Source organism: Asterias rubens, chromosome 11 (assembly GCF_902459465.1).
Source record: "Asterias rubens chromosome 11, eAstRub1.3, whole genome shotgun sequence".
In the NCBI taxonomy this organism is placed as follows: domain Eukaryota; kingdom Metazoa; phylum Echinodermata; class Asteroidea; order Forcipulatida; family Asteriidae; genus Asterias; species Asterias rubens.
In genome coordinates this window covers 15,513,464-15,537,160 of record NC_047072.1, presented here as the reverse complement: position 1 = coordinate 15,537,160, position 23,697 = coordinate 15,513,464, and the positions used below count along the sequence as shown (strand labels likewise).

Here is a 23,697-nt window from a genome sequence, read left to right as displayed (position 1 = left end):
TTACTTCTTTTTCTGGAGGAACTCACACCCCTTGAGAGCTATGTCCTTCCGATGGAATCCCCCCTCAAACTGAATGGACTCTGCTCCTTTCTGTGCTTGACCAGCAGCCAATCGAAGATCTGTTGCCATGGCTACATTAGTTAAGACACGCCCACCAGAGGTGACGACCTTGTTATCTCTGATAGCTGTTCCAGCATGAAACACCATCTGACCTAGCTCATCAACCTTGTCCAAACCTTTAAAACAAAAATATATATAATGAATAATGTGAAAATATGTATCAATCACATTTTGAAAATTTTATTTGTAATATTTCCAGCGAGTTGACAAACAAATTCAAAACCTTCAACTGCACAGGTTCTGTGTGGTGGCATATAACATACATGGGTTTATTGTGCAAGCTGGCATTTTTTATCTATCATTCATAAATACCCAAGACAGTTTCTCTACTCCTATTGGTGGAGAGCGTGTCACGTGGGGGTGTTTAAATGGTTGATAATGACCAGCTGGAGCTATAACCGGCTGGCTTCCGCGTGTCGGCATGAGCATACACCAATATTATCACACAGAACGCAATTCATAGCAGCTATTAGTACCAGCGCGTAATCTATGTCTAACGCGTTCGTGTACACACAACAAGCATGCGCACATACACACAACCCACGCGCATCAAACAGATTATTTCACAAAGTTTTTGAAAAATATATTTAAAACCTCGAACTTTCAATTGTCAAAGTGTCTATAATTGTATATTTTTAAAGGTTTTTTAACAAAGGGGCATTTATGAATGAGAATAAAAGAGTGGTGACTCGTTCTTAAACATCCGTTTACAACCTTGCAGGGTCGCTGCCGTGCGATAAAGGCTTGAGTGTGGCAACGACCCTGCCGGTTTTTAACGGCCGTTTAAGAACTCGTTGCTACCCTTTTATTCCCTTATTATAAACCATGGTGGATGATATTAAATGGTCAAACAGTAGGAGGGTTGACTGTGTACTGTGCAGATCCATACTCTATGAACCTGGTATAGTTATGTATCATTCCAAACATCACAGAAAGACTAGCACAAAACATTTCCAATGTAATTCTGGCAACGGTTTGTGTGAGGTGAGAACAATGTCAGGGGTTGCCCTTAACTTTTTTTTCAACTGGCCAGCAGGACCAGTTGGCTTGATTTTTCACTGGTCCGCCAGGTTTCTGACTGGTCCGTCAATTTTTTTTTATAAAAAAAAAACAAACTATTAGTATACTGTTGTATACCAACTGCTCGATTTCCAATCGTCGCTATTTCAAAACTCAACATGAATTGCAACGTCAACTTCTTATTGTGTTCGAAAGGGGGCTCATTAATTTGAGAGTATTTTTTCTTTAAAGGCAGTGGACACTATTGGTAATTACTAAAAATAATTATTAGCATAAAACCTTTCTTGGTGACGAGTAATGGGGAGAGATTGATGGTACAAAACATTGTGAGAAACGGCTCCCTCTGAAGTGCCATAGTTTTCGAGAAAGAAGTAATTTTCCACGAATTTGATTTCGAGACCTCAAAATCAACCATCTAAACGCACAGAACTCTGTGTGACAAGGGTGTTTTTTCTTTCATTATTATCTCGCAAGTTCGATGACCGATTGAGCTCAAATTTTCACAGGTTTGTTATTTTATGCATATGTTGAGATACACCAACTGTGAAGGCTAGTCTTTGACAATTACCAATATAAAAATGTAATAACAATATTATTAAAATTAATTTAAAAATAGGTCAAATTATTTGTCAGAGCAAATTGGAAAATTTAATATGATCTTTATTAAGGTAGTTTTTTTAGTCCAGGGTTTATTGTAAGCACTCGACATCAAAGTATTCCTAGTAAGAAGATCTTTGTTATGAAAAAAAATAGTGTTTTACTAAACAAACAAAAACACTTTAAAGCAGACTTAAAATATCATAAACTTTTTATGTATTGCCTTCAAATCTACGGTGGGGAGGGTTACGTGCGATCGCTCAAGTTATTTTATCATGTATAAACATTGCCTATTATTGTAGTTTTATAAAGTGTTCATAAACATAATACATCTACCGAAGTTCCCAAAATCTTCTCACTTTCGTCCAGAAAAAGTAAACCCCCAACATAAAGTAGACATCAAAGTAGTTGCAAAATCCATGAAGAAGCCTATAAGTTTTACGGTATTTTGTTCAATTATGTGTATGGAATGGTCGGTGAACAAAATTTTCATTTAAAAAATGTTTTTAAAAGCAGCAAAATCAACCGCGCCTTTGTTTAACACATAATTGCATTCTAGAACCCAAGTCTTCCTAGCCTTTAGTCAAGGAGCACGCAGCACACCGGATAGCATGCACAGCCCCAAAAATGTAACGCACGAAAAAAGACTATCACCGCGAGCGGCGAAGCCGCGAAGCGCCTTTACCAACTCGTTTTCAGGGGCCTTTTGTTTTTCTTTCATTTGCCAACGATTTTGGTGGGAGAAAATGTAATGCATAATACATTAGCGTGGTGAGTTGCTGGCCAATAAGAAGCCACCATTACTTGCATGACGTCACAAGAACAATTGATGCAAATTCGTTACATTTTCGAACGCTGAAAGGTCGAATGCGTTAAGGTCGAACGCTGAATGTACAGTGGAATTATGTTTCACTTATGCACAATATTCTAGAAAGTTGGGCTTACTCTCCATTGTTGTAGTTTATAAAAGAGACTAAGAGGTTCTACTTTAAGTAGGATTTCAAATTTACCAAGGTGGAAATCTCAAGAGTTCTTTTCAGAACAAACCCAACTCAAATAGAGATTATCATTACATGGTCCAGGGTTCGAATTTCACGCTGGACCGCAGGCCCGAGGCCAGTGATTTTAGCTTCGGTCCAGTAAACTTTATGCCGAACAAGTCCGGCGGTCTTGTGTTTTTTTTTATGCATACTAATATAGTTACTATTACAAATAATTATATGAAATATATTTTCTTTCATTAAAAAATGTATTTCAATCTCATTTAAAATAAAAGTTTTTGTTTCACTTGTCGTCAAATCAGTGTTCTGAGCACGCCTGCGGAACGTCAATCCGTCCTTTTTTCACGTGCATCAGGCTGCATACAAGTTTTCCATTCAGTTTACTCATGCCCACACCTTGTACATCTAGTCTCAAACCATTTATGTTTATGCACCCGGGGAGTGATCGAGCGGGGACGAGGGAGTGATGTGTTGGTACCCGGCGCGGCAGCACACCTTAGTACAGCGATGTTTTTTTTACCACTGACCATGTGTAAAGTCTGATACCTTACAAAGGAGTATTAAATTTGCATTATAAGAAGGTCTGGTTGCAATACCACACATCCCTGTGTTGCATGGATTAAAAGTAAGGTCTTGTTGCCAAATGTCTTGCTAAGTATGGCTACCAACAGTGATGAGCTTCTGACTACTGCTGTCAAATATTTGGTCAATCTTTTTATGACGATCTTTTTATGAATGCTGCACGTTGCAGTGTTTTGTTGGTGATTTGCCTGTCAAATTGGATTTTTTTTTTAGGCGGCAAGAATGACGTGAAGTAGGTATATGGAACTTTATTGATTGGGTTTCACAGCAAAAAAAAAGCCTCCTAAGGGATGAAAAAGGCCTGCTGTTCTATCGTGTTAACTTTTTTTTTTCCTAATAAAATTTTGGTCTTGTAAAAAATCTTCCGATCCAGTAAAAATTCTGAGCAACAAGCCCTGCGGTCTTATGGATTTTTCCCCCAAATTCGAGCCCTGTGGTGTAACCCCAAACCTTACTATACAAGTTTTACTTTGTAACAGGCATCCATGTATAAGAAAGGATACACTAACGGCTTAGAAATGTATGGAAAAAACCCATTGACAATCAGGGCACAATTTAACAGAGCTGTTTAAGCACAAGAACATGCTAAGCAAAACAAAGTTATGCTTACCAGAATAAGGTTACTAGCCAAACTACCGTGTCACATGTACCATATGTGACTGGTATCCTGCTCATTTCTACTTAGCAGAGCATTGCTTGGCAACATTTTGTTCTTAAAAAGCCTTATGAAATTGGGCCCTGGTGCTCTCAGACTGCTGGAAAAAGACTATTTTACCTGTTATTTCAACTCCCTTCTTGTAAGAGCCTGGGTACCCTCCACTAGCCTTGACCACAGCTACAGCGCTCATGTTGTCATGGAAACTAGGCAGTGCATTGGGTAGGTTACCATGGACACATGCTTTACATGTCAGATACAAATCACTCTTGAGCAGTGGTAGAACCACCTGGACTTCTGGGTCTCCAAAACGACAGTTGAACTCTAAGACGCGAGGTCCGTTAGACGTTAGCATTAGGCCGGCATATAAAATCCCTGTAGTCAGAAAGTACAGCCGTTTACATAAATGCCAATACTGAACAGTCAGAAATAGGAAAAAACCTTATGTCGTAGCCTTGTGCAATTGCACTACAAGGTCCCCTAAATAGCAGCGACACCCAAACAACTTGTCTACATCGGCAACATATAACACTCCATCTCAGAAGACAACAAATCTGCGTCTTTCACATCATTTAAAAAAAACTTGACATAAAAACTAAATACATATTGCCCTCTTTCCTCCAAATGGCAGTAAAATGGCGCTCTCTTTAAAAGGTTTGCATGGTAGAAATACAATAAATAGATTGTTGTGACCCTCTTTCCTCCAAATGGCAGTAAAATGACGCTCTCTTTAAAAGGTTTGCATGGTAGAAATACAATAAATAGATTGTTGTGACCCTCTTTCCTCCAAATGGCAGTAAAATGGCGCTCTCTTTAAAAGGTTTGCATGGTAGAAATACAATAAATAGATTGTTGTGACCCTCTTTCCTCCAAATGGCAGTAAAATGGCGCTCTCTTTAAAAGGTTTGCATGGTAGAAATACAATAAATAGATTGTTGTGACCCTCTTTCCTCCAAATGGCAGTAAAATGGCGCTCTCTTTAAAAGGTTTGCATGGTAGAAATACAATAAATAGATTGTTGTGACCCTCTCTTCTCCAAATGGCAGTAAAATGACGCTCTCTTTAAAAGGTTTGCATGGTAGAAATACAATAAATAGATTGTTGTGACCGCCACATTTGATGGCATTATCACATGTGGGTTTTGTTTGTGCGTTTTTGAAAACTAGAGGATAAGAATTAATTCACTTATTTACCCAGTGATATAAAATGGTTACCTTTGTATGGTCTGCCCTCTGCCTTCAAGCCTACTACTGCCTTGTGTAGTATCGCATCATGGATACATTTCAGCACATCACCGGACACCTTCACACAAAATAAATGACTAGATAAATATACAAAGGAAGCTTGTATCAATACCCAAATTCACCATCACGCTATATCACCAGAAAGTATACTGTGGTATTTGATATCATCATCTAAGTAATTATAATTTGGCTAATTATCTGTACTTGTAGCTAAGAAGCGAAATTGCAAAGGACGCGGCTACTACGTGGTCTAGCTATATAGAACCATACATGACCACAAAGCACAGCCAGAAATCAAAAGTGTTGAATTTTTAGAATGAAAGGAAAAAATATGGGCTAAGAGAACCAATGCTGACTTTGACTCACATTACGGCCCTAACCAGGAATAGAAGAGAACCAATGCTGACTTTGACTCACATTACGGCCCTAACCAGGAATAGAAGAGAACCAATGCTGACTTTGACTCACATTACGGCCCTAACCAGGAATAGAAGAGAACCAATGCTGACTTTGACTCACATTACGGCTTTAACCAGGAATAGAAGAGAACCAATGCTGACTTTGACTCACATTACGGCTTTAACCAGGAATAGAAGAGAACCAATGCTGACTTTGACTCACATTACGGCCCTAACCAGGAATAGAAGAGAACCAATGCTGACTTTGACTCACATTACAGCCCTAACCAGGAATAGAAGAGAACCAATGCTGACTTTGACTCACATTACGGCCCTAACCAGGAATAGAAGAGAACCAATGCTGACTTTGACTCACATTACAGCCCTAACCAGGAATAGAAGAGAACCAATGTTGACTTTGACTCACATTACGGCTTTAACCAGGAATAGAAGAGAACCAATGCTGACTTTGACTCACATTACGGCCCTAACCAGGAATAGAAGAGAACCAATGCTGACTTTGACTCACATTACGGCCCTAACCAGGAATAGAAGAGAACCAATGCTGACTTTGACTCACATTACGGCCCTAACCAGGAATAGAAGAGAACCAATGCTGACTTTGACTCACATTACGGCCCTAACCAGGAATAGAAGAGAACCAATGCTGACTTTGACTCACATTACGGCCCTAACCAGGAATAGAAGAGAACCAATGCTGACTTTGACTCACATTACGGCTTTAACCAGGAATAGAAGAGAACCAATGCTGACTTTGACTCACATTACGGCCCTAACCAGGAATAGAAGAGAACCAATGCTGACTTTGACTCACATTACAGCCCTAACCAGGAATAGAAGAGAACCAATGCTGACTTTGACTCACATTACAGCCCTAACCAGGAATAGAAGAGAACCAATGCTGACTTTGACTCACATTACGGCTTTAACCAGGAATAGAAGAGAACCAATGCTGACTTTGACTCACATTACGGCCCTAACCAGGAATAGAAGAGAACCAATGCTGACTTTGACTCACATTACAGCCCTAACCAGGAATAGAAGAGAACCAATGCTGACTTTGACTCACATTACAGCCCTAACCAGGAATAGAAGAGAACCAATGCTGACTTTGACTCACATTACAGCCCTAACCAGGAATAGAAGAGAACCAATGCTGACTTTGACTCACATTACGGCCCTAACCAGGAATAGAAGAGAACCAATGCTGACTTTGACTCACATTACAGCCCTAACCAGGAATAGAAGAGAACCAATGCTGACTTTGACTCACATTACGGCCCTAACCAGGAATAGAAGAGAACCAATGCTGACTTTGACTCACATTACAGCCCTAACCAGGAATAGAAGAGAACCAATGCTGACTTTGACTCACATTACGGCCCTAACCAGGAATAGAAGAGAACCAATGCTGACTTTGACTCACATTACGGCCCTAACCAGGAATAGAAGAGAACCAATGCTGACTTTGACTCACATTACAGCCCTAACCAGGAATAGAAGAGAACCAATGCTGACTTTGACTCACATTACGGCCCTAACCAGGAATAGAAGAGAACCAATGCTGACTTTGACTCACATTACAGCCCTAACCAGGAATAGAAGAGAACCAATGCTGACTTTGACTCACATTACAGCCCTAACCAGGAATAGAAGAGAACCAATGCTGACTTTGACTCACATTACGGCCCTAACCAGGAATAGAAGAGAACCAATGCTGACTTTGACTCACATTACGGCCCTAACCAGGAATAGAAGAGAACCAATGCTGACTTTTACTCACATTACGGCCCCAACCAGGAATAGAACCAGGGCCACAGTTGTGAGAGGTGAGGGCTTTACACACTAGTCACCTATGCCTTGGGTTGGACAGTATTGAACATTACATGGTGTTTAAGTTGTTAACATTTGTCAAGCAATTCTGGTGAGCAATATCTGTTTGTTTAAGAAGTGCTACTAGTTTGTCTCAAGTCAAAGATGCATGCATCCATCTCAAATCTTAGACCCATCTAAAACGCTCTTATTCTTCATTCTTGCAGGGCAAGGCCGTTTTCATCAGTAAAGGGCACCTGAATGAGGGAAATTAAACTATTTACTGGCATATTTCAAGGAGCACCAAGGTAATGGCCAGGGGGCAACTACATCTTTCAAGCATCAGGGCTTAATTTCACAGCCAAGCTCGCAGTGAAGTTCCTCGCTAGCTGCTGATAGAATACAAACTTTACAGAACGCTGTTAGTGTAGAACTTTGAAGTCAGCAGTGAATTAAATTAAACCCAAAGAACTATGATTCAACTTAAGATGAGTTATCAATATCACCACAGTAATTTGTAACGTGACATCACAATTTGCTTAGCATTTAAGATTGGTACATAACTTAAGATCAATCTTAGCTCTTTATCAAACCAAGCCTCTTAAGCCATGATTTCCTTAAATCAATTGTTACCTGTGGACAGGGGCAATATGCCCCCATGCCTCCTGTGTTAGGACCGGTGTCCCCCTCCCCTACTCTCTTATGATCCTGAGCAGGGGGCATCGGTGCAAAATGCGTCCCATCACAAAATGCCAAGACCTGAAATGACAAAAAAACATCTCAGACTCTGAGTAAACTACAAAACATCTCAGACTCTGAGTAAACTACAAAACACAAAGCAAGGTTTAGAATAATTCAGTTAGCATTTCATTAGAGTAGAACCACACTATATTCCATCAATACACAAAGCATTCATATTCTACAATATCTGAATATACCAGAGCAAAATGTTGAGTGTGACGAAATTTTAAAAAACTTTAAGCATGAATTTTCTTAAACACACACTTCACCAACAGATGGCGATTAAGTGTGCGCTATGTTTACATTTTAAACAAAATAGATACAACGACAAATGTTATTGCCGATAATTAATTACCTATAAATCTATAATCAATACACATTCCAAAAAACACATACATCAACAAATCATATTGTTGATAATCAATTACTTATAAATCTATAATCAATACACCTCAGTGCAGTTTCTCAAAAATAAAGAAATCCAATTGGCTTTGGAGATTTACTTACAGAGACTTCTTGGCCTTTTAGAAGCTCCTCAATCACAACCCTCTCTCCAGCTTCTCCAAACAATTTATCCTGCAATCAAAAATAAACATTGTCTTAACCAAAACCATCACCAAGTGTTTTCTAGACACCTTGATAAAATACATCAAAATACAACACAGTAGAATCAAACTTTGCTTAACAGTAGAAATGAAAAACCTGCTAATTGAAAATACAACACAGTTGAAATGAAAACAGTGCTAAATGAGTCAACTTGAACCAGTCAGTTTTCCCACTAGATAATATTAGAGAAAGATACACCACTAGTAAAAGGATAAGCTGACTAGCCCAACTGTCTAGGACTCCCCCGAGTGTTATCCTCAACACATTCTTCTGAACACTAGTGATAAGTAAGACACTTAATCATGACTGCTTCGTAAAGTTGGGGAGGTAGTGCTTTCTGTTCTATCAGCCAGGCTTCCGATGGCTGATACCCAAACCTACATATGTATGGACTGTAAAGGGGGTAACCCTGTCTCAGCCCCAGGAGTAGGTGGCAATGGCCCCTGGAAAAATGGTTGATTTGTAGCCTACACCTTGAAGTGGCTTTCAGGCCTTGTGTGTCTGGCAACTTGCATATATAAAAAACAAAAAACAAAACTTCTCCATGATGGATTGGAGAATGTAAAGATTGCCTTTGTCCGTTACCTGAATGATGTCCCTGACTGCTTGACACGCTTCTTCCCTGGTACACGCTACAATCACACCTTTACCTGCTGCTAATCCACTGGCTTTCACTACTAACGCTTGGTACTCTGCACTAGAAAGACAATCACAAACAGAATCATACAATGATAGCATTAACAAAAGGTTGACAGACAAAATTAGAAATCTCTTAACCCTCCTACCATGTGACCATTAAATATTATCCATTATGATTTTGAATGATAGATAAACTATGCCAGCCTGTCATGTGATTATCATGTGGTGAATGCGCTAATAAAGTATTCAGTTTTAAGACTTAGACTTATCATGTGATGCTCTCTAAACCAGTAAAATGGCAGAATCTTTGTGAGGGGTTATACAACTCACTACTTTGAAAATATTGTATATTTAAACAAATATCTTTAGAAAAACATCTTCAACTAAGCCTTCTCCAGAAGACAATCAGAGCATACTGATCGAACCGTCGAGTTGAAACCAACGGTTTATTTCAGAACCACCCCAACTCATTAGAGATAGTCATTACATGGTGTTACCGCAAACCTTTCCATATCGTATTTCCACCATGCAAAGTTTCAAATCCTACTTATCTTCAACTAAGAAACAAGGTGAAGTTTCATGAATCCCAAACAACCCGACAGATGAATCAAACTTGGTGTACCTCATAATATGATGACAAGCAGACTCTGCATCAGAGAAAGCTTTCCATCTTGCTGTAGGAATCCCATGTCTGTCCATGAACCCCTTTGCGTATTCTTTACTGGATTCTATCTGTGCTGCTGCCCTCGTTGGTCCAAAGCAGTCAATACCAGCTGCTGTGAGTGTATCTGTGATTCCTGCAGCCAGTGGAGCCTCCGGTCCAACCACAACCAGGTTAATATGATTGCTTTGACACCATGATATGAGCTGAGAGGAGTCCTTGACTGATACATCATCTAGTTTAGAAATGATTCAACCAATCAATCCATCAATCAATCAATCAATAATATAAAACTCCTCGGTTCTTATATAGCCCTTTATCAAACCCCCAAGGAGCGTATCAAAGCGCACAGTCTTCTTCCTGCAAGGTACGTGGAGCTATGATTTGAAGTATGAAACCTATTCCTTTAAAGCATTGTGTAATTGTTTACAAGGTGCTGTGGCGCAATATGCAATCAATCAATCAGGCCTCAACCTTTAGCTTCAGAGGGGCAAGGCCACTTGGCCTCAAAAGCTCTAAAAAAGAAAGGGGCACCAAGGCCAACTGAAAGGGCACCACGGCCATTTTCAAACCTTTATTTGTTGATGATTATGTTAATATACTTTCCACTGATTTCAAGATGGTGGTCAACTTTCCAACCCATATTTATTTCATTGTCGCTGTTTACATGCTATGCAACTGAAATTAAATAAAAGTTTAAAAATATTTGTTTCTGAATTATTTACAGTTTTTTTGCAGCACTCGAATTGCAAACGATTACCCCAGTAATTAACTTGCCCCATTTTACCCCTTACCCCCTCCCCTTATTCATCGACTTAATAAAACTCCCTTCTGCTCATCTGAAAACAAATCATTGCTCCAGAACAAAGAATTGTTGAAAAAATCATACAGAAAAAAATATTAAGAAAATTAGTTCCCTGCATGCCAATCTGAAGAAAAAAAGATCAATTAGTCTCTGGCTCACCACTACCCCATCTCTGCGCGACAAACGGGTCCACCCAGCCCACGCCAAAAACCCACCAACAACCCGGAGGCTCAGCTAAATCCGATGATTTGGATTTTTTTTTTTTTTTTCTTTTTCTATTATATAAATATGATTATGAAAATTAAAAACGAACCCCTTAGCACAAAATAATTGGCCTAGCATTTAGCTAAACTTGTAAGTTGTATTTTGCCTGCCACGCTAGACTGCGCTAAATAAATACTATAAAAATGTAAACAAACGCACGTAATTTAAAAATGCTTCTAAAGTTGGCACTTTGCTGCCAGCACTCCAGCCCTTTCGCCTTCCTGCTTATTTTTGCATCCTTTGTGGGATGGCATGCTGATCTATAATGAACTTGATGGAGTATGATGATTTCCAAAATTAGGGCTCTGCCGTTACCTCCATTTAGTCCGATTTTGACGTTTTACAACTCCACGCTTGTTGTGTGTACACAAACATGTGTTTGGCAATGAAAAACAGTCGCAAGGCAGGCAGATCACTGGTAGTGGTGGGTCACAAACATTAATCCAGTACAAGCCTTGGACACCAGCGAAATAGCCAGGGGAAAAACATAGACTGTATCCAGTCCCCGGCCGCGCGCCTCCCCCGCCCCATCCGCTACAAATACAGATCTTGATAGACAAATCAGTGCAAAAATGCGTAATTTAGTGTAGGGACTTGTGGCGAGTTTATACATTGGAGTAGTCTGGTGCTTCGTTTTTAGTAGTAAACAGCTCAACTAAGTTTGATATGGTTACCATGCCACGTTCTCGACACATTTTTTAGTGCACAGAATCAGCATTGTGAAAACTAGTGTGCGGGATCGTACGTTCCGAATTTTACCTCCATATAAATCAAATGGGTCACAATGTTAATATTAAATAACATTTTCGAATAAATAATGTTATGGAATCAATGAAAAAGGGCACAACGGCCAAGTGGCCGTAAGGTACGTGATTTTTAAAAGGGCTTCACGGCAATTCGCTGGGGCATCACGGCAATGGCCGCTGGTGGCCGCTGCAGAGGTCGAGGCCTGAATCAATCAATCAATCAATCAATCAATCAAATCAAATCAAATCAAATCAATCAATCAATCAATCAATCAATCAATCAATCAACCAACCAATCAATCAATCAATCAGAACACATTCATATAGCACCAAAATCAACAAAAAATATTCAAATGCCCTCAAGAGGGTTAAATAATTAGTTACAATACACTTGTTGAACAAAATCAATCAATTTATCAATTTAAACTCACTTGTGTTCAAAACCTTGGGGACTGCTTGAGTGCCAGCATTGCCAGGGGCAACAAAGACTTGAGTTACTGTGTCTGACTGCGCCAACTTCCATGCCAAGGTATGTTCCCTGCCTCCATTGCCAAGAACCAGGACTTTTTCTCCCATTTCAGCTTCATGAAACAAAGGAAATATATTAGGTTAAACTAATACCACAAAATGCTGAGCCAGTTTAAACCTATGACAGAATAAGTCTTACTTTAAAGTACTCTCCTTCTAAAAGCCTTGTGCTGTCTTGCAGAGGGTGGGTTGCGATTTAGACACATTTCTGTACCCTGCCATCACTTTTTCATGCATTATGAAATAAATTAGTATCTGGACTTCATTGTCACTTTGCGCTATATCAAAACTGTTCATTATTATTATTATAATTAATATACTCATACTGATAAAACTGAGTGGAAAAGTGGGGGCAGCTGGCAGCATAAACACATTTTTCCTGCAAGTTCAAAATATACAAATCGTGATAGAGGGATATTTAAGACAGAAGATGCAGATTCAAAACTTGGGCTGATTTTCTCTTTTGGAAATCATCCTCCAGAGTCCAATGAGGACATGTTCATAAATAATGTATAGGCCTCTGGTGATATATTACAATGTATGATTAAAGTGCAAATTTGACTATCTTTCCCTTTTTAAAATCAACCTCCCTATATAGGTCATGCTAGTAAAATGAGATAAGATGGAATTTGGAAAATATCGAATGACAAAATGGCGCAATATGGACACTTTTCCGAATGTTACTGTGACTGTGTCAATGACATTGACAATGTGTGTTCTGTGTTTCCAGTAAATTAATCAGGAATGTGTGACACTGAACAAAAAAGTGGTCTGGTGGTGGTCATGCCAGTTTCAATTTTTATAAATCAATATTTTATTTATACAAAAGTTATAGGGTCAATTCAAATTAAATATTATAAACAAGAATGATGTAACCCATGATGTAGACTGTGTACACAATACTGTACAAAACTACAATAAACAAGGAGTGGACTGTGCACACAATACTGTACAAAACTACAATAAACAAGGAGTGTGGTGCAATACCATCTGTGTTTTAATGATGTGTATGTAGGGTGGTACCTGTTTTACCATCGATTTTACCAATGCATAACTACCATCGAATTGTGTATACACCAACCATGGAGGTCAAATAGACTACTTCTAACTTCTACTTCTCCAGCTACTTCGGGTACCGGTCAACTCGATCCCAAGCCAACTCGGTCCCAGCTAACTCGGTCCCAAGTCATCTCGGTCCCAAGTCAACTCGGTCCCAAGTCAACTCGGTCCCAAGACAACTCAGTCCCAAGGCAGGGAAGCTTGCATGGGCTGGAGGGAGGGCGGGGAGGGACCGCAACCCAAGTTATAATTGAACAATATTATATTTGTTATTTATTTTCGACCAAACACTATTTTCCTTAATAGTTTTCGTTTTTGAATCAGTAGATTTTGGTTATTTAATTTTTAAATGTAAGTTACTTGAAAAGAAATCAAACTCAAAGAGGATTCAATTGTTAATGTGTGTCAATTAATGAATTGTTGAGAGCCATACAGACTGGTTGAAAGCAAAGAGACATTTTGAAGATCTTTTTTTTAGTTGAAATTTATTGGCCAACACAATCGGTAATTTTCAAAAGTGAATGTTGAATATAGAAACAAATGGGTTGCTATTGAAGGCAACGAATATTATAATATATATACTCCCCTTACCAGTTTTCACGCTATTATGCCTTTTTCTTAGAATTGGGAAAAAAAAATGATGCCTTATATCAACCGATGCCCTAGTTACCTTCTTTTGTTAATATAAAGTATGCAAACATATATTAAAACTTGATGGACATTGAAATGTTCACACTACACACCGATCTTCGATGACTTCAACTGGCTCCATTTGTTTTGAGTTTTTCCTGTTTTCACGGCAAACAAGAAAGCATAGTTTCCCGGTGAAGCCATACATGGAAGAAACATCTACAGTGACTACAAGTGTTCTTTGAGACTCTGTGTATTACTCTATAGCCAGCAGTTGTCTTCGTTTTATTCAAAATATTTTGTTATGAAATTTTTCAGTTACCATGATAATTTGCAAAAAAAACCAAAAGATAATAATTTAAAAAGAAGTGTGAATAATCATTGGCTTTCAAATCTGATTTTTATTTATTTTTCCCCCTTTTTTTTTCTCTTAAAATTTAGATTAATCGTATAAATAAAGTGATAATTGAATCAACAAGCTGATCGTTTAAATTTTTATATTAATAAAAATATTGATCAGAGGGTTAAAAAACAAATTCTCCAAAAATATTAGAAAATGATATAAGGCACATGGCTTCTTTAAGCCTCTGTATTTTTTTTTCCAGAATGCTCAGCAAAATATTCAGTCACATGGTTTGATCATCATGATTTGTGAATTGAAATAGTGTTTGATGAAACTTTTTCAGTGGGCAAATATTTTTATATGGCCTCAACATTATGACATATTTTTGTACCTTGTATTGTAGAAATGCCTAAACTACCAAACTTTTTGCATTTACAAGTGCAAATATCCAGTGGAGCCTTACGTGTTTCTAAGTTTTGGTCAAGGGAGAGGAGACTCTTTGCTTGGCAAATAAAACCACACAATTATTATCTAGGGACTGTTTACATCGCGCACAGAGAGGTAAAAGATTTGCCACGATTTTAGGGACACCTCGAAAACATAAACAGGACCTCCTACGATATACCCCGAAGAACAGTAGTTTTTCCCGTCAACCGCGTTGACTTGGGACCGAGTTGACTTGGGACGACCGAGTTGACTTGGGACCGAGTTGACTTGGGACCGAGTTGACTTGGGACCGAGTTGACTCATATTCATAAGCCAAACCTCTCATGCACCAACCAACGATTCGTAATAAAATAAAAAGACGGACGAGCGACTCCTATTCCATTTTTAAAATATATATTTGTTAAACAACGACATTCTAAAGCTACCTTAATTTCCCTGCACTCCACTTTATCTCAGTGTTTGTCTCTGTTTCTTGTTGTATCGCTGAACACCATTAAATTGAACTTATTGATATTTTCAATCGAACTTGCTGGGATTTCGCGGCAAAGCACAAGCAAAGCCGCCGCACGCCGCAAGTAAACTGTCTTTTTTCCCCGAACTCATGACGGCGCTGTTTCGCACTGAACTAGTCTTGGTGCAAGACGTTTCTCGTTTCCTTTTCACGCACACCGCGGCCAATTCACCGACAGCGCGCGCACCGACTCACCTGACTTATAGTCCACTCACCGCCCCGGAGAAACGTCTTGGTCCGTGTGTATGCTAGATTGAGTTATGTGACCTTCGTATACATATTCAACGTGTGGGTCAACAAAATACTACGCACGCGCACAACTGGAAACAGACAAGCGGGCCAGCCTGGTAACTTGCATGCACCCGACGTGTCGAGTCAAAAAGCCTCGCTGCATCATGCTACGGCGGGAACCCGGGGAAATACACACCATGTGCGTTTTGTTGCGCATGCAAAGGCGATCACTGATCTTTATGTTATTATTAATTAGAGATCAGCGGTTGCGATCGATTGTTAGAGGGAAGAAATTGTCAGTCAATGAAAAAAATACTATAACAATATTGCTGACCCCATCGGCAAGACTCGAGGAGTCGAGTGTTTTATTTGCAGATGAGAGAACTTGTAACTTGTATGGGTGTATTTGCACATTATTTCGAAAATAAAGAAAGATATCCTGCATGGCCGGCACAGTTTTGGGCGAAGAGATCACAATCGTTCGCCAAAATTGTCCTCCATTAAATGTCATGTCTACTTGTGGCCAAGTGCGTGGGCAAAGGATATGTACATGTACCTTCTTGTACACATGCACACAGTACACAACCGAATGCCAACGTGGTGTTGTGGCTGGGCTTCTGTGTCAAATTACTCATAGGCTTAGATATTTAATAGTGGTCGACCACTGGTTGATTTTGACCAAGCTGTGTGAGTATGATACGGAAGTTTTGGATGTAGTGTTTAGTTTTTTTCTGCATAAAAAGTACTTTCAGGCACTGTGACCCTATAATTATTTTTACCTACAAAGTCACCCTTTGGACTAAGACTACAAATGCCAGAAAATCCCACGTTCGTGTACATCGATCTATTTTTGTTAGCTCTGTTGCTAAAAAACATCATCGTTCATAACGTTTTAAGATTCCATTCCCCTCAATTAATTGCACTTACAAAAATTCTCAAAATCAATCTTCCCCAAAAACGTATTTTAGGGCAAACTAAAATTCGCCCATCGTTCAGCAGCAATCATGTTTACAAAAATTAAAAGACGAACGTAAATGTACAATCCCGACACTCCAACTAACATACGAGGAAGCCTCGCTGTTTCTGGTTGCGTTGCACAGAAGACGTACAGATACCAGACTGTGGGAAATTATGCTGATACTGCTACGTCAGAGTTATGCAGGCCTAGCGCAGCACGGCATGATTGGAATGTGCTCGGAATTTCCCGAGCGATCAGCACACGGACCAAGACGTTTCTCCGGGGCGGTGAGTGGACTATAAGTCAGGTGAGTCGGTGCGCGCGCTGTCGGTGAATTGGCCGCGGTGTGCGTGAAAAGGGAACGAGAAACGTCTTGCACCAAGACTAGCACTGAACTCGCCTCATAGACCTTATCGCAAATACCAATGCGCAAGCGCAGACTGTTGAATGAGGTGCATTGTGGGATAGATATGGATCAAATTTGGATACCAGCTAGACCACAATGCACCTAATTCCAAGCTTTACGCGCGCGCCCCGGTATTTGCGAAAAGGTCTTATAGACCTTTTCGCAAATACCGGACTTAACGAGGGCAAAGTCAAAAATAATCCGCGCTTTTTAGAAGTTTGCATTTTGAACACATTCGGTTATGAGCTCAACCTCGTCCCAGAGGTTTACTTTATTTTCAACCATGTTCATGTTTGGCGTAAACCACGTATTGCATGCTCGACACACCCTGGGGACGAGGCTGCATGGCACCGTGACAATCTTGCGCGCGGCGGGTTGATAATTTAGCGCTCTAAATATAACTATGATTCCCGGTTTTTCCATTGAGTTATTAATAACTTTTCCATTTTTTACGCCCCTCACAAAATACTTGATTATCAACATTGCATGGCTATCTCCCACAAAGTGTCTTCATAAAATACAACCATGTGGTGGATTTTGAAACTTGATTCTAAAAACAAACTCATTCTTATCAAAAATGGCAGTCTAATCCTAAATAAAAATGGTTCTCACATTTTCATCGTGGCCATAGTGGCTGTCAGTGCATATTTGGATGGAACTGGAAGAAAAATTAAGGTAAATATTGAAATAAATGAATATCAAACTCATTAAAAAGTTCTTACACGAGTTACAAAATACTTTGTTGGGAGAAAAAAAGATGCATGCTGAAAAAGGAACTATTATTTTGATGGTTTTAGATGGTGATGTTGGACTTTATATTGGTTGCTGAAACGCAAATTGTTGACCTTCACAAAGGGAAATTAAACACACAAAATGGAGTGTAAGAGCCGAGCAGCATTGTAAAAACCACCATGCCTGAACACGGCTTGATTTTGTTTGTATACATCAAAGTGACTGCCCGGCTCAATAATTATGTGCATTCGCGGTAAACCCCAAGGAAAAATAATCGACCTGAGATAAAACGGTGACCGGATGCAGACTTTTTGTAACCAAACTTTATTTTTTGTCTGGTCTCTGCATGCTGTAGTTGTACACTTTTTTACTCACTTGAATCATTATACGTAGGTTGATCTCTGACTCATGGACACATTTTTTGGCGACCTCGCCAACATTTGTTGCCAGTTTTTTCACACCTGATGAGTATTTTAATCGATTGGGCTATAGGGTCAAAAAGTGTGGTTTTCAAATCATCAGTGAAATTGGAGTTAATTCGGGCGGCTATTGTTGCGACGTGCGGAAAATGATCCCTCTGATGATGAGTTTGTTTTTGATGCATATTTAGTTATTTGATTACATACACTTGCTGTATACTAATTGCAGAAAAAATGTGCGTTTTTTCTACCAGAGTCACGTGGAGATTACGCAAAACTTACGTAATTGAGCCATCATCACTAACATAATTTATTCTAAACAAAATCTTTGTTGGTGCGGATGTCCCAATAAAAATAATTTTCTTTATCAAAAATTGTAATTTTACAGGTCAGTTTTGACGATGGGTCGAGCCTACAGCTATCCCTGGATGATTTCAGTCAAAGAGACACCAGTTTGAAGGCAGATTTGAAGGCAATAAACTTTGTCAAGCAGTTTGCTAAGGAGTTTTCAGGCCAATTAAAGCCAGCTGCTTCTAAAACTAGTGAGTTGTCTTCTCACAATCAACGATTATTATTTCACCTGGTTTGTTTGTTTGTTTATTTGTTTGTTTAATTGTTTGTTTGTCTGTGTGTTTGTTTGTTTGTTTGTTTGTGGGTTTTTTGTTTTTGGGGGTGTTTGTTTGTGTGTTCGTTTGTTTGTTTGTATGTTGTTGTTTTTTTTTTTGGGGGGGTGTTTGTTTATTTGTTTGTTTATTTGTTTGTTGTTGTTTTTGTTTTGTTTTTTGGGTTTTTTTTTGCTTAAAAACTGAGTTTAAATTTGACATTTATAATTTTATTAACCAGCCAAAAAAACTATTTTTTTTTAAATCTCTAAAAACCTGATATTAAGCATGTTGTTTAAAAACAAGGTGAATGTAATCCTTGAGAAGTTATAAATTCATCCTGGTAAGAAAGCCGCTCCTATAACATTTAAAAACTAGCCTAGTTATAAATGAAAGTAAAAGAGAAAGCACAGTAAGAGCCCCACTCCATATCTTAAAGGCGGTGGACACTATTGGTAATTACTCAAAATAATTATTACCATTAAACCTTTCTTGGTAACGAGTAATGGGGAGAGGTTGATAGTATAAAACATTGTGAGAAACGGCTCCCTCTGAAGTAACGTAGTTTTAGAGAAAAAAAGTAATTTTCCACAAATTTGATTTCGCGACCTCAGATTAGAGTTTGAGGTCTCGAAATCAAGCATCTGAAAGCACACAACCTCGTGTGACAAGGGTGTTTTTTCTTTCGTTATTATCTCGCAACTCTGATGAGGGATTTAACTCAAATTTTCACAGGTTTGTTGTGTTATGCATATGTTGAGACACACCAAGTGAGAACCTGGTATTTGTCCATTACCAATAGTGTCCACAGTCTTTAACAAGTTTTTTAATTTTGTTTTGTATTTTAGAATTCAAGAAGAAACATCTTGTAGCAGCACTTTTTGGCGGATTACTTGCTGTTGCTGCAGCTCCAATTGCACTCGCTGCTGTAGGATTTACATCAGGTGGAATAGCAGCAGGATCCATTGCAGCAGGCATGATGTCTTCTGCAGCAATTGCAAATGGTGGCGCTATTGCAGCAGGAAGTACAGTGGCTGTTCTGCAGTCAGTTGGAGCTGCAGGGTTAGGAGCTGCAGGTACTGCTGTAGTTGGTGGTGCTGGTGCAGCAGCTGGGGCTGCTGTTTCTGGTGTAGTAGATGCAGTTAGGGTTAAGAAGTCCTCTAAGGAATGACGTGACACAGACACAGATTGTAATTCATTAATAATCTTAAGACCTTTATATAATTTAGTTGAATGGAAATAGATTTAAAAAAAAAGTTGTCTCACATCTTTCTAAAACTCATTTATAGTTAAAGAAATACTTCTTGCCCTACCCTTTGAGAAAGATACTGCTTGGGCTAAAACATGTTTACAAGTTTTGAAAAATAATGTGCCACGAAGCATCATTTTTTGTTAGTCATTCAGATAGGATATACAAACAAAACAATCAATTATTGGTCCTTGGCTCTTCCTGCCCCGTTACAAAACTATATTGAAAAAATGAGACTAAATCAGAATAGACCTGCTTGATGAACAATTACATTTGGTTTAACGGCAGTGGACACTATTGGTAATTATCAAAGACTAGCCTTCACAGTTGGTGTATCTCAACATATGCATAAAATAACTAACCTGTGTACATTTGAGCTCAATCGGCCATCGAAGTTGCGAGATATTAATGAAAGAAAAAATACCCTTGTCACATGAAGTTATGTGCGTTTAATGGTTGATTTCGAGACCTCAAGTTCTAAATCTGAGGTATCGAAATCAAATTTGTAGAAAATTAATTCTTTCTCGAAAACTATGGCACTTCAGAGGGAGCCGTTTCTCACAATGTTTTATACCATCAACCTCTCCCCATTACTCGTCACCAAGAAAGGTTTTATTTTAATAATTATTTTGAGTAATTACCAATAGTGTCCACTGCCTTTAATTCGTTTTTAAACTGCAAAGTATATTAACAGTATTGGAAACATTTTCGCATTATTGGAAATGGGTAGATTAAATTTTTTTCCTCTTAAATAATTGAAAAAGTTAAACGAATTGTTTTGTTCATGTATAAAATCCAAATCTAGTTCTTTGTATTAGTTCCTATCTCAAGATGCATTTTTTTGTCAGAAAAGTGGTGATTCCTATTTATTTTTGAGATGATGATGAACTTCTTTGAGAAAAACACAAAATAAACAAATCTCAACAATTGTTCTTAAATTTAATCAGTAAATATCTTTATTTGAGAAAATGAGGCAATGTCACTACATGACTCAATTTTTTATTGAACACCCATATGTATATACAAGCTTACTCAGAACAGGTTGAACACAACATCATTATAGTCAAGGCATACATGGCAAAGAAGATAAAATAGCCTCCCCTTAATACTCAACCGACCTGAATGAACACACAATACCCCATCAGAAAGCAATGGTAGGGGACATAAATTGGCGTCCCTTACTCAACCAACCCTATGTTACACTATACATCAGAGAGCAAAGGTAGGGGACATTAATTGGCGTCCCTTACTCAACCAACCCCAATGTTACACTATACATCAGAAAGCAATGGTAGGGGACATAAATTGGCGTCCCTTACTCAACCAACCCCAATGTTACACTATACATCAGAGAAGAAAGGTAGGGGACATAAATTGGCGTCCCTTACTCAACCAACCCCAATGTTACACTATACATCAGAAAGCAATGGTAGGGGACATAAATTGGCGTCCCTTACTCAACCAACCCCAATGTTACACTATACATCAGAGAAGAAAGGTAGGGGACATAAATTGGCGTCCCCTAAGAGGCTTGGTCTATGCTTTAATGTACAAAGTCTATCATACAGGTTGGTATAGTAGGGGACATAAATTGGCGTCCCTTACCCAACCAACCCCATGTTACACTATACATCAGAAAGCTAAGGTAGGGGACATAAATTGGCGTCCCCTAAGAGGCTTGGTCTATGCTTCAATGTACAAAGTCTATCATACAGGTTGGTATAGTAGGGGACATAAATTGGCGTCCCTTACCCAACCAACCCCATATTACACTATACATCAGAAAGCAAAGGTAGGGGATATATATTGGCATCTCTTACTCGACCAACCCCCACGTTACACTTTCCATCAGAGAGCAAAGGTAGGGAACATAAATTGGGGTACCCTCAGGGGCTTGTCTATGCTGCAATATACTATATTATACAGTTGGATAGCTTTTTTAAAGAACACACTAGAAAATTGAGAAAATGGGTTTAGCTAGGATAAAAAGGGCTAAAAGTAGAATTATCTAATTCACAAAGATTGATCCTGTGACTCCACAAATCACAAAGCTTCAATCTCACCATCAGTGACTTAATAGTCAATCGAGCTTGCATCTTGGTGACTTATCCCTCCTGTCTTCCCTTCCAGCTCAGTGTGGCATCTTGCCTTCAGGTGCTGCAGCATCACTATATTGCTGTCCGTGGCAAAACAAGTATTCCGTGCCTCCTTGCAATGAGCCTAGTTCCTACAATGAAGAAACAATGTTTTATTTTGTCACTTTCTTTAAATAATAGTGATGGAAGCAAAGACATTGGTAAAAATGAAAACCCAGGCTTGGACCCATTCATTAGTTGCCCGCTGTGATGGTGTCCATGGGTTTTGTACACGCAATGAGCAATGAGCGAGTGGAATCTGAGGTAAAACAGATGGTGCTATTTGTCCCAGAGTGTGTGAAAAACCCATGGACAATATCACAGCATTTTGTTATGCCATGATAAAAGATTACAGTTACAAAAAATGTTTTATCATTGTGCTTGGGTTACAGCATGCACTTTTGTTCATCTGAACCATGTATTAACCTTGGTAAAGCATCATGTGATTGTTATTCTACCAATAACAATTCGCCTTGGCATTACATAAACTGAAGTTCATAGATTTGTTCAAACAAAAGTACCTGTGCCTCAGCATACATCTTAAGTCCCTGTAGATATGGAGGGGCATTTGTTCCACAACTTCCCCATCATCCTGAAACCTTTTGCTGAAGTTGTCCGTGTGTCACACTAAGTGCCCAGGTTACTTTCTTTTGCTTCCTTGAGTCCTTGTCAAGGCCAACACCAGACATAAACTGAAGGAGTAGAGGCTCCTCTGCAGAAAAAAGCAAACAAACATAGTGAGTAATTAACCTTATTTCACTCTCCAGCTGTGATGACCGCTGAGATCCAATTTCTTCCTAGTGAAACATTAACATGGTTTGTACAAATCGCAATGACCACATATTCAAGCCATGTGGTCAATCGTTGAGCTCATTTAAAAAAATATATTTTGGAGGCTTTTTTTGGTTGGAGAGGGGATCTGACGCCCTGCCCCCCCCCCCCCCCTAGCTACGAGCTTGGTGGTTTTAAAGGCGATACATGAACAAACTCTGACATGCTGGTACTATTGGCATAACCAAGCAGATTATATCGTTATATAAAAACAAATAGGCCTAAACCGAGTATGACAATCAAAATATTCATTTTCTGTTCTGGTTTGTCTTTTATTCTCACAATTACTGGTAATTACTCAAAATAATTGTTAGCATAAAAAACTTACTTGGTAACAAGCAATTGAGAGGTTGGTAGTATAGCACATTGTAAGAAATGGCTCCCTCTGAAGTAATGTAGTTTTCGAGAAAGAAGTAATTTTCCACTAAAATATTTTAATTTCATATCAAGACCTCAGAATTAGATTTTGAGGTCCGGAAATCAAGCACTTTACACAACTTTGTGCGACAAGGGTGTTTTTTCATCCATTATTATCTCGCAATTTTGACGACCAATTGAGTTAAAATTTTCACAGGTTCTTTATTTGGTGCATATGTTAAGATACATTAAATGAGAAGACTGGTCTTTGACAATTACCAATAGTGTCCAGTGTCTTTAGATGCATGCACAGAAACTACCATACATACAATAGATGTTAAATTTGC

At 38.8% G+C, this 23,697-nt stretch overlaps 2 protein-coding genes across 3 annotated transcripts in view; one reads left to right on the top strand and one right to left on the bottom strand.

Annotated features, from left to right (window-relative positions):
• Positions 1-15,966, bottom strand: part of LOC117296595 (trifunctional purine biosynthetic protein adenosine-3-like) — a 28,439-nt gene extending 12,473 nt beyond the window's left edge. Inside the window, exons 1-9 of one of the 2 annotated variants that reach the window (XM_033779614.1) lie at positions 15,626-15,966; positions 12,344-12,493; positions 10,059-10,332; positions 9,383-9,494; positions 8,699-8,767; positions 8,084-8,209; positions 5,190-5,277; positions 4,096-4,350; positions 5-236 (exon numbers count right to left, since the gene is read on the bottom strand). In XM_033779614.1, coding sequence (XP_033635505.1) covers positions 5-236; positions 4,096-4,350; positions 5,190-5,277; positions 8,084-8,209; positions 8,699-8,767; positions 9,383-9,494; positions 10,059-10,332; positions 12,344-12,488 — 1,301 coding nt within the window. In that variant the 5' untranslated portion in view covers positions 12,489-12,493; positions 15,626-15,966. Of the gene's footprint in view, positions 1-4; positions 237-4,095; positions 4,351-5,189; positions 5,278-8,083; positions 8,210-8,698; positions 8,768-9,382; positions 9,495-10,058; positions 10,333-12,343; positions 12,494-15,344; positions 15,504-15,625 lie in introns of those variants that run through there. The other variant, XM_033779613.1, reaches the window with a different exon arrangement.
• Positions 15,967-17,357: 1,391 nt separating this feature from the next.
• LOC117296264 (interferon alpha-inducible protein 27-like protein 2B) lies at positions 17,358-20,342 on the top strand. Its single transcript, XM_033779105.1, has 3 exons — positions 17,358-17,700; positions 18,565-18,718; positions 19,627-20,342. Exons 1-3 carry the CDS (start codon positions 17,551-17,553, stop codon positions 19,947-19,949), a joined length of 627 nt encoding a protein of 208 aa, XP_033634996.1. The 5' UTR covers positions 17,358-17,550; the 3' UTR covers positions 19,950-20,342.
• Positions 20,343-23,697: the final 3,355 nt, after the last annotated feature.

Bases quoted from the DNA above. Each gene is read 5' to 3' on its own strand.
- LOC117296264 (XM_033779105.1), top strand. From the start codon at position 17,551: ATGTGGTGGATTTTGAAACTTGATTCTAAAAACAAACTCATTCTTATC. The intron at 17,701-18,564 runs GTAAATATTGAA...GTAATTTTACAG, and splicing joins GAACTGGAAGAAAAATTAAG to GTCAGTTTTGACGATGGGTC. The intron at 18,719-19,626 runs GTGAGTTGTCTT...TTTGTATTTTAG, and splicing joins GCCAGCTGCTTCTAAAACTA to AATTCAAGAAGAAACATCTT.